Raw genomic sequence first — 10,997 nt, forward strand, 5'->3', positions numbered from 1 at the left:
CCAAGTTGAGTTTGACTGGAGGCATCTTCATTGGTCATGTTTCTTACATCATTAATGCATCATTCTTGGTCCCAGTACAGAAGTACTTTGTCACTGATACTTTTGGGGATTTCCTGCCTATTTCACAACCTAACTACTAGACCTGAGATTCCCCATCCAAATACTAACCAAGCTCAACCCTCCCTAACTTTCATTGCTAAACAAAACCAACCAGGTTCTAACATATATTGAGACTTTACAGCTACTCTACCTTGAATTAATTTCTAATCAGTTAAGGAGGTGTGCGTATTTCCTCCTTTTGCCTTTCATTATTAACCTCTAAACATCCTGAGCTAGGCTAAGGGCATAATTTATTCAAGATCACCAGAAACGTTTTGGTGAGCAGGAATTTGAAGGTGCATTTCTCCAAAACTATTTCCACACCCCACCAATTGCATAAAAATTGTCTGTGCAGCCCAATTTCACTATCAATTTAACGGATTTCAGAGTGATTTGTTTTTAAGTACACTTCCTTAGGAACATGGCCTTCATCTGCATATGGATATTAGTACTAACCTTGAAAAAGTTTCTCATGAAAATGAAAACATTGAATATATAATACAATCCCTTGTATAGTATTTCTAAACAGATGTGTTGTCTTTGTTAAACATCTTGATGCTTTATTTGTTGAGAAAAGCTGCAATTTCTGCACTTTATTTCGGAGCAAATATGAGCCATCCTTTCAGCAGTGTCACAAGTCGATGCCCCCTTCAAATCTGATTATCTTGACCATAGAAGTAACTGCTGCACCCAAGGCAGATAGCAGTTGGATTCTGCTTCAATGCTTCTAGCAGAGCAACAATGACTTCTTCCAACAAGGCTGGTAAAGTGACATAGATGCTTTACCCTTAGATCAGAGGTCTCCAAACTTGGCAACTTTAATACTTGTGGACTTCAACTCCCAGAAATCCCCAGCCAACATAGCTTAAAGTTGCCAAGTTTGGAGACCCCTGCCTTAGGTGTTTACTTCTCCTGAAAAAGTCACAGTTATTCGTTACATTTGCATCTTGCCTGCCAGAGAAAAGCTAAAGGGTGAGATTTCCTACCTCAAGTGCCAGACTAATTTGCCATTAACACATCCTCTTGGTTCATGCAGTGCATCCTTTGTTGCCACAACTTGCTTACCCATAGTGAACTCTGAACTAGCTGCTCGGGATGGCTTTCCCCCCACACCTTAGGCTAAAAAGTGGTTGGCTAGGTTGGGTTCAGCACTGTATTTTCTTCTGCTGTGCTGGAAACCCTTCAAGATGCCTGGTAGCATTTATCCAAATTCTGCCTTCATACCTTTGCCGCACTTTATTCTTGGGAGTCATGTTTTGTTCTCATACCACATCCCCCACCCCAAATTCAGAGTTCTGGAATGCCCCTTTCTTACTGAGGACATTCTGCCAGAAAGTTTCAAGTTTCATACAAATGACCTTTATCATTGAATGAGTCACTAACTCAAAACAAACACGGGAACAAAATTTCCGCCTGCCTTCTTCATGTCAGATTTATTGGTACTTATCCTGATTATAGTATTAACCTGCAATTGCCAGAAAGTTTACAGGGGGGGAAAAGCATGTCAAATTTGATGGATTCCGCTGCCTAACACTTCTCACTTAGTCTATTTGCTGCCGAGATTAGTCAGCTGAAAACCAAAGGGCTGGGATCCAACAACTAGTTGTTTTTTCAAGAGTAATTGTTTCAAATCTCTTCTTCCTTTCCTCCCTGGAGTTTTTCCCAACCTGCCTCCTAAACCTGACAATCATTCTTCTGTTGTTCTGAGCTAATTTCGACAATAGGCTTCCATCACTTAGCTCTCAAGACACAGGTTCTAACTAACTCTCTAGAGTGCTTGCCTTTCCCAACCGAAGGCCCTCAAAATAAGGTGGGCTACAATTCTCATCGACCAAGGACCACACTATTTGGAGGGCAATGGGATGGGAATTCTAATCCATTGCTGGCCATGGGGGTTTCAGAAATTGCTCAAAGATGGATTAATCTTGCCTTTCTGCCCTGCTTGCTTTCATCTCCCATGTGGATTCCTGCTATCTGACAGCAGTTGCCTAAAAACCTTGGCCGCTACCAAGGATTGCCTTAGCCACACTCCTCTTTTAAGTAAGCAGCATCTTTCCCACAGAGCTGAGGGAAGGCCAAGTTCCTGGCCTTCAATGGGAATAAAATGCCCCCCCACCCCACCCCAATTTCAGTCTTCCTTAATCTCAGTTCTATTGGAACCTCCTGCAACTTCTTAGAGATGAAATGCAGTAATGAAGGTGCTTGGCTTACTTTGGCCAAGTGAAGACGTGGAAGCATATTGTTGAAACCATTGGCAGCTTCAAGACCCGATGCTTAGAGATAAGGGAGGAGCTTACTGTATTTCAAAGCAAGCGTGCCCCAAGTCAACCCTGTCCATCAGATCCTGCCCAGGAATACCTAGAGCTCAGTCCTATTGTACAAAAAGAATGGACTTGCATGGAGAATACTAGGACTGCAATCAATTGAAAGAACCCTTGGTGCGGTACGTTTGGAGGATAAAGTGCCTCCGAGCAAACCTGCTAAGCAAATTTGCTTTGTGAAACCCACCCCGCTGTCTTGGGACGGAGTTGTCAGAGAGAATGGTGTTAAGTTAAGAAGATTGCCAAAGCAGCCACAACGGAATGGGCCCGGAGCTTGCCCTGAGCTATAATAAACCCAAGTTGGTAAACCACAACTGAAGGAATCCCCACAACACTGGATACCAAAACCAAACTAACCACATTGTGGCTTAGTGCCAAGTGGAAACCCGGGCATGGAAAGCGCTGAGCAAGCTGGAAGAGGACTTGGTACCGACACTCTCTTCTCGCCCTCCTTTATATTGACCGGGATCCGGGGGTTGGGGTGGGAGTGGCAGGAAAGAATCCGAACCTCTCCGGAGCCGATTGGGTCACTGACGCTTCTTGAGCCGAGTTAGTCTCTGCGCGAGCTTCCCGGACGGAGTGGGGAAGGGCAAGGTCAAAAATCCGTCTCTCGGGAGACTCGGAGAAGCCGAACGAGGCCTCCCCAGCAGACAATGAGGACATTAGATAAAGTCTTAAGTTAATGGTCGCCCCCATCAATGGAAACTCATCTGACTGCCTCCAATCAACGTAAGCCCGCCGGCTTCTCCCCCCCCCCCCACTCCCAAATGTAATCGACAGCTGCTCTCTGCAACAACCCGGAGTGGAGGAATGGGATTAGGTGGGGCGCCTGGGCGGGCGGGCGGGCGGGGGTGGGGGAAAGAGTCAGAAAAGAGGAGGTGGCGATCAGGGCTGGGCCAGCCAAGCGGGGGGGAGGGGAATTGGCAGCCGTTCCCCCCCCCCCCTTCCCCGCGTAAAGTTGTGTCCTGGGGCAAAAAGGGAGGGGTGGCTGGAAGTAGGCGTTGTCCAGGAAAGTCGGGCCAAGCCAAGCTTGGCTTCTCAAGCGCTCTAATTACACGCCTTCCTTGCCACCTGCCTATTGGGTCACCAGTGACCCGTCAAAAAGGGTAGCATGGGAATTCGGATTGCACACAAAGGCTCCGGAGGAGAGCACTCGACTCCCCACCCCCACCCCGCTGCCCCTCCTCCTCCTCCTCCTCCTCGCCCCGCCCCCTGTCCCTCGGCAGACTTTCCACAGTTCTCGACGAAAAGTGTGGAGGAGGAGAGAGCAAATCGGACATGCAACGGTGCCAGCCCCTGGTGTTGAGTGTCACCTCCGACAAACCGGCCCATTTCCTTATGCAAATCTCCGGCTCGCCTTCTCGACTCGGGCTGCCTCGGATCCCTTTGCCGTCCCGCCCAGCCCGCCTCTGACTTTCCTTCCCTTTCCGAGGAGGACCACACAATCCGGGCAGTGCCCTTAAAGCGGTTTCAAAAGTTCACCTCACCGTGAACGCTACTCATAAAATCGAGGTAATTTTGGTCGGAGATATAGGGGAGGCCGGCCGTCCCTCCCACCCCGTCCTCAGCTTCGATTAGTTTTATTCGAAAGAAAGTCAATCGCGGCCCGAACGGGACTTTTGAGATCCGAATAAAATATCTGGAGCTAATTCGGATTCGAAGCCTTCCTCCCACCCCGCTCCTCGATCCAGCTCCAGTGCTGGAAGGCTATTTTAACATTTGCGATCCAAGCCAAGAAATATTTTGACTCTTAGTGCGACCTGCTTTATAAGTTTATTTCACGGAACAAAGGTGGGACGAAACTTTTAAGTACACATCGTGGGAAGTACATGAATTGGGTATGAAATTAAAACACAAGCTTATTTCCAAATATTGTGGAGGGGCCTTCTCCCATTTTAAAAATAATCAATCTAATTTTCCATGGGCCCAGTGACCACACGAATTAATGTACTATTAAAAAAAAAAAATTCTACAGAAACGTACTTGAACATCGTGGGTGATAATTCCAAAAACTTTCTTGTGTCCCTGTAACATAATATTTTTAAAAACTCCCAATTTGGAACTTGGATTAATTAAATTCCTAGATAACCAAATAGATGGGGAGTTGTTTAATTTTGGCCTGCAAACCACCTTCAGCGGAGCAGGCCCCGTTTCTTGCCAAACCTCACAGAATGGTCCCACCGGGTCTCCTCTGAAGTACATTTCGCCGTTTGCAGGGGCGCTCCGTCCAAACAAGGCGGGCTCGTTTGAAGCGGAAGGCTGCAGTTTTAATCCCGGGACAATTTGCGGCAGCTTCCTTGCTCAAAGATCGCCTTCGAAAAGTTCCTAATAAGCCTTAGGGCGTCAGGGGCTGGTTCCCCAGCACCACCACCCCGACAGAAGGAGGCTGAAGACCGAAACCCTTTGAGGAACAGTCACTCTGGACCCTCTTTTTCCGAAGACCCAAGACACACACACATACACACATACACACACACACACACACACCTCCAGCCCGAGGAGGCCGGAGCGAAGCTGATTCTTTGCGAAAGGGCTGCAATCATCCCAGAAAACACCTCTTGGAAACACACCGAGCTCTCCAACACGGACGTTGTTTTCGATTGACAAATCAGCGGCAGTTTTTACCTTTCATTTCGGGGAGACTCTGCAACAGCTTACCCTAATATATTTTAATTAAGCGGCATTAATTCTGTTTGTATTAAACAGGCGCCGTTGCCCTGATTGCATTGACGCCGGCTGGGATTCTTCCAAACGGCGCTGCTTCCCGTCTATCGCTCCGGCTAATTGGGTGCTGCTCTGCCCCCCCCCCTCTCTCTTTCTCTCTCCCTCTGTCACACACACGCGCGCCCCGAGGGGATCGCCCGAAGGCGGCGGGGTCTCGGATGCCCGCAGCCTCTCTTGGATGAGCCCCTTGATTTCAAATCCCAGGCACAGGAGCGCAGCCGGCTCCGATTCTCCCGACTTTCCAGGTGGCTTTTATTTTTATTTTTTTCTTTCGACGGCGCCCTTGCCCGCCTCCTCTTCTCGACCTACGCGGTAAACGCGAGGTCCTTGCTTGGGGTGGGGTGGGTGGGTGGAAAGAGAGAGGGGGGGGGCATCCAGCCGGCCTTGGCCCCCTTCCAAACTCCCCGAGGGAGGACAGCAAGACGGAGGCCTGCCTTAAAACCGGGCGCCTTTCCCCAAACTCCCGCCTCGAAAGCTTAGCCCCTTCCTCTCCCTCGCGGAGACTCTCTTGGGATGGGGAGGCCGGCCACGGGAGCCCAGGTTGGGGAACATAAGGAAAGAGGCTGATATTTGGGGTGGGTGGGTTGGAGGCGATGGAAGCTCGGTTCCCTTCAGGCAGGCTCAGCCCAGCACAGTCAAGCGGGAGAGGGAAAGGCCTGGCTTGGTGCAGGGAACCGGCTCGGCGCGTTCCTCGACGGGACGTCCGAGCTGAAGGGGTATGGGGGGGGGGCTTTTCTCCTCCCTCCCTCCCCCGCTATGGCGTCAAGCTCCCTGGCAGCTTCGATTATTGCAATTACCATCAAAGGCTGCTGAAAGAAGTTAGGCGGCTCCGAAGTGGAGTCCGCGGCGGGGTCCCCTTTGCCACCCAAGCAGCGAGAGCTTCGCCGGTCGCTCTCCAGTCTGGCGGAAGGGAAAAGCGCCGCCACCCGCAGGCCCCACCACCACCCAGGGGCTGCCTTCCTCCTTTCCCGGGGCTCGCCTCCCCACTCCGAGGAACGTCGGCCTTCCCGAGATCCAAAGCAGACTCGACCAGCCGGCTTCCTCGGCGGAGTAGTGGCTGGCTGGTGCTTCTTGCCCCAGAAGGGACGCCCAACAAATGGGGGTGGTGTGTGTGTTTTTCCAAAGCCTGGTCTTTCGCCGCGTACCCTGGGAGGGCAGCCGCCTTCCTTTGTTGGGGAGGCACTTAAGGCAGCATCCACGGCGATCTCCGACCGAGCTCAGCGCTTCAGGATGAGGCCGAGGGTCGATAGCCGAGGCTGCTGGAGGAGGAAAGTTCGCGCAGGGGCCTGAGGGGGTCAGCCAGTCCTAGGATCCCCCTTCGCTCGAGATCAACTCCTGGCCAGGGGAGGGGGCTCTCGCTTTCGACAGCGCCACGGTTCGAAGAGACGGTACCGAAAATGGAAACGGTCAAAGCTCTTCACGGTGAAGACGAACCTTCCATCTACTTCACCGGCCTAAAACAGGAGCGTTGGCCTCGATGCGTTTTGACTGGCTTCTACCCCGTTGCCCGGAGCTCGCTTTCCTCAACCTTTCCAAAAGTTGGGTGGAGGAAGGACGCCGACGACGGATGGAATATACGGAATTCGTATTCCTGGCGGGCTTCGAGTCCATGAACTTGAGCCGTGTCGGGCCGGCCCGGGCTCTGGCCTGCGTTTGATTTCTCCCACGGACTGGCGCCTACCGAGAGGGGCAGGGGAGGGCCTCATTTCCCAGTCCCTCCGGTGGGCTTCTGCGTCAGCCTCGCTGCGATTATTGCAATGCCCGCCCGATCCGAGAGAAAGGAGAGTTGATCAGACCAGGCCCTTCTCGCCCAGGCTGTCCTGACATCCCCTCGCTGCGAAGCCCAGCTCTTCAGTCCCCTTCAGAGAAGCCGGAGGGGCTCTCGGGGGCTTAGAAACAGGGATTGGTTCTTTCCAATTTGCTTCCCGGCAAGTTTTCAAAACTTTCCCCTCCGTGCCAGCAGCAGAACAGGGGCGCCTGGAGGCCTCTCCTCTTTCCCAGGCCGAGCAGCTCAGAAGCGATTCCTCCCGTAGGCCGTGGAAGCGTCCCTCCTAGGTTCGGCCCGGGCGAAAGGCAGATGGGCCGAGCGGAAAAGGCCGAGGGGTTTCCCCCGCTCTGTTCCGAAACGTTTCCCTACAAAGCTGGCCCTGCGTCCCGTTTTCCCTGGCCATTGTTACAGCGCGGCCTCGATCCGTCTCCCCACTAACAGATGGAACCGCTCTCGCCTTTCTTTTCTCGAAAAGGGCTCCGTAAATAATCTGCCCCGTTTACCGCTTCCCATTTTTCGTTTGACCGTGACAAGGTTTTGTTTAAGATGCCTCTTTGGGCGATTTCTACTCCTCAGTAAAAGAAGGAAGAAGGAAGAAGAAGGAAAAAGAAGAAAGAAGGGAGAAGGAGGAGGAGGAGGAGGACAAGGAGAAGGAGAAGGAAGAAGAAAGAAGAAAAGAAAGAAGGGAGAAGGAGAAGAAAAAGAGGAGGAGGAAGGGGAAGGAGGAGGAAGAGGAAGAGGAGGAAGAAGAAGAAGAAGAGGGAGAAGGAGGAGAAGAAAAAGAGGAGGAGGAGGAGGAGGAGAGGAAGAAGAAGAAGAAGAAGAAGAAGAAGAAGAAGAAGAAGAAGAAGAAGAAGAAGAAGAAGAAGAAGAAGAGAAGAAGAAGAAGAAGAAGAGCAGCGATTTTGGTTTGTTTGTGGCCTGCGACAAAGTTCTGAATGCCACCTCGTTGGTGCCTAAACATACAGAATTCGAAAGAAAGTTTAGCTAAGACCCTTTGCAGGGAGAGATACGCATCCCGAAAAGAAGGCGCAGCGATCCAGGGAGGAAGAATCTAGAATTTTCAAAGCAGAACTGCACCCACGTGTTTCTGTTTTCCACCCTTTCCTTACTAGTAAAAAAACCAAAAACAAAATACAATAACATTATGGCCAAAGGAATTCCTTCTCAACCGGCTTTGCCCGTCACCTGTTACAACCCAAATTGGATTGTGCCTGCTGCCGGCTCTCCCTCCCCGCACCACAGTCGACTTCCAAAGTCTCTTCTTGAATTTCTAGCGTCTGAAGCCAACTTCTCTACCCACAAGCAGTCAATCAGACTTAAACAAAAAATTGGGGTGGTGGGAGGGAACCTTCCGTTCTGAATGTACCCGGACTGAGGATTAAGTGAAATGTGACTTTTAAATTGTTTCTGCTTCTCCAGTTGTTTTTCCCCCCCCCAGGATTATTCACCAAGGCTGGAAATGGTGTGCAAAGTATTCCCGGTAAATCCTCTTTTCAGCAAAGCCCACCCCTTCTTGCGACTCTAGCTTTCAGCTACGGGATGTATTAATTGCAGAGAAGGGGAAATTCCTTCTTTCCTCTCCCCCCCCCCCTTTGTTTTTTGCATTTCACCAACCCGTTCACTTTTCAAGGGGGGGGGGGGGAAGAGACGATCTTTAAAAAAAAAAAAACTTTTTTTCACACGAAAGACTTTTTTTTTTTGACACCCCACCCATCCCAAGCAAGGGCTTCTCAAGTTCATTTTTAAGGCCCGGGCGGCGCAGCCACTTCACAAGCCAGCCAGCCCCACCCGACGTTGACTTGGCGGAAGGGGCTTAAGGAGAGGAAGCGGATCCCGGGCTCAATGGGCCGAACCCTGTCGAGCAGTGGACCCAACGCTCCTTCTTTCTCTGTGGAGGAGAGAGCCCCCGCCCACCACCACCACCCAGCATTGACTCACTTGTTGATCCCGCCGGCTTGCTCATCCTGGGCTCCTCCGGGACGAGCGTCGCGGCGTCGCTGCCTTCCGGAGGCTCGCTCTTGCAAGAAGAGGCTTGCCGGAGCTCCGCTCGCTCCCAGCGCTGCTCCGGACGGCGTGACAGGTGCTTCAGAGCCCCCTCCGCCAGGCCGAACCCCGCATCTTTTCTTCCTCTCCTCCTCTTCCTCCTCCTCCTCCTCCTCCAATCTTCCACGAATCGCCGAGAGCGTGGTGCTGGTGCTGGTACTGGTGGTGAGTTGGAAACTTGGACCGGTTTTGCTTTTCCTGGGGCGAGGAAAGAGCCGGAGAAAGCGCTCGCACCCTCCTTTTTTTCCCCCCTCCCACGTATGAAGTGATGGTGGCTCTTCAGCGGACAGAGATCCGAAGCTCGGCGGCAGGGGTTCTGGGGGGCTGCGGGTGGCTGGGTAGGACGGAGACGGGGCGCCTTGCAGAGAAAAAGCAGGGTTTGAGAAGCGGAACCCGAGTTGAGCAGCTCGCTCAGTGCGCTCCAACAGCGATCGGAGGCTGAAAAAAGTAAGAAAAGGCGCGCGGGAGGGGGGGGGGGGTCACAGCAGGAGGAGGAGGAGGAGGAGGAGGCAGGGTCTGGTTCCCAGAAAGTGAATGGCAGCAAAATCAAGAAAGGCAGGGAAAAGTGAAAGGGCGCCAGAAGTTCCTCGCCCTGGGTTGACTTGGTGCTTTGAGCCTCCAGCCTGAAGCGTCCGTAATATCCCCCCCGCCCCCCCCCCGGGGAATTCTGACAAGCAGGCAGCCGGGGGTGGAGGGGAGGGGAGGGAATGGGGAAGGGAAGGAGGGGATGTGGGGGGGGACGCTCCCCTTGGCTTCTCTTGCCCCCTTCTCCGCCCCCGCAAGCCAAGTCTTTGGAGAGGGCCGTGACGTCAGCCGAGGCTCTGCTTCAGAGCGAAAAGCTCAGCAAATGAATGAACTTACCTGCCCGCTTCTGGAGCGGCAGCTTGGAGAGAGCGGATTTTTTCCCCCCTACTCGAGCTTCGTCCTCTCTAAACAGCCGCGAAAGAGCTTGCGGCGGGGGGCGGGGAGGAGGCGGCGGGGCAGCAGGAAGGCACTTGAGAAGAAGGCAGGTTTTTTTGGGGTGGGGGGAATGGTTCCTCCCGGGGATCGTCTTAGCGAGTTCGGTTCCCCTTTGGAGGGGCGATGAACTTGGTCATCGCCATTTGCACCAACCAGCCTCTTCCCCCGCCGCCTCGGGGACTTAGAGCGACCGCCGCCCGCAAAGACAACGTGTCGCTCCCGACCGCGAGGGATCGGGGTTTAAAAGCCGAGTCGGTCCGAAGGAACCAGCGGCGAAGCGAAGCCTTGACTCGGGGGAGGGAGGTTGAGCCGATTGGGCTTTCCCATAGGGGTCCCAGGCCCCGGGGTAGGAGGGGCTACCGGGCCCCAAATCCAGCGACACACACACACACACACACACACACACATATTTGCAGCCGAGACTTGGTGGCCCTACTTTGAGGAAGGACAAGGGAGAAAGATGCGGGCGCTGTCTCCAAGGCTCCCTGGGATGGAGGGATGCTTTCTGAGGAAGGGCCGCTCCAAAAATGCCTGCAAAGCGTTTGCCAAAAACGCTGGGCGGCTCTCGCACTTATAGCCCTGCTCCCTGTGCCCTGGGCGAAGGTTACAGACCAGCCAGGTGCCTAGAGGATGCATTTGAGGAGAGTCAGGTACCTTTCTCAAGGCACTCCTCCTTTGGCTCGCTGCTATGCCCAGGAAAGCCGTATGGAAAGGAAGCAAATCCAGGCTGGCCTGCCCCGTGGTGCTGGCTCTGAGAATGACTGAGAGATCCTGGGAAGGTCCTCATAGCTGCCTCAGGTCGTTTCCTCACGGAAGGAAAGGGGACTGTTTGGATAGCCTCTTTGCACACAGCAGGTGGCAGCACCTAATTGCCGGTGGCTGATCTCGAAAAAGCGAAGTTGAACTGGAGTTGGTTAGACTGGGATGGAAAGACCAGCAGGGAAGATCACCGCTTTCTGCCACACTTAAACAACTCCTAAGAAACCGCTCCCCTACATTGCTGTGTGTGACTGGGGGGAGATGGAGAAATCCTTAGAGAAGAAAGGTTCTGTGATAGGATTTCCATGAGATCCTAAGCC

At 52.8% G+C, this 10,997-nt stretch overlaps 1 protein-coding gene across 1 annotated transcript in view; it reads right to left on the minus strand.

Moving 5' to 3' along the window:
• Positions 1-9,646, minus strand: part of NR2E1 (nuclear receptor subfamily 2 group E member 1) — a 30,154-nt gene extending 20,508 nt beyond the window's left edge. The window contains exon 1 of the mRNA XM_026726485.2: positions 8,854-9,646. Within this exon, the coding sequence (XP_026582270.1) occupies positions 8,854-8,878 (25 nt within the window). The 5' untranslated portion in view covers positions 8,879-9,646. The remainder of the gene's footprint in view (positions 1-8,853) is intronic.
• Positions 9,647-10,997: the final 1,351 nt, after the last annotated feature.

The sequence above is a fragment of the Pseudonaja textilis genome, chromosome 1 (assembly GCF_049901715.1).
Source record: "Pseudonaja textilis isolate UNSWEBS1 chromosome 1, rPseTex1.2, whole genome shotgun sequence".
Lineage (NCBI taxonomy): Eukaryota > Metazoa > Chordata > Lepidosauria > Squamata > Elapidae > Pseudonaja > Pseudonaja textilis.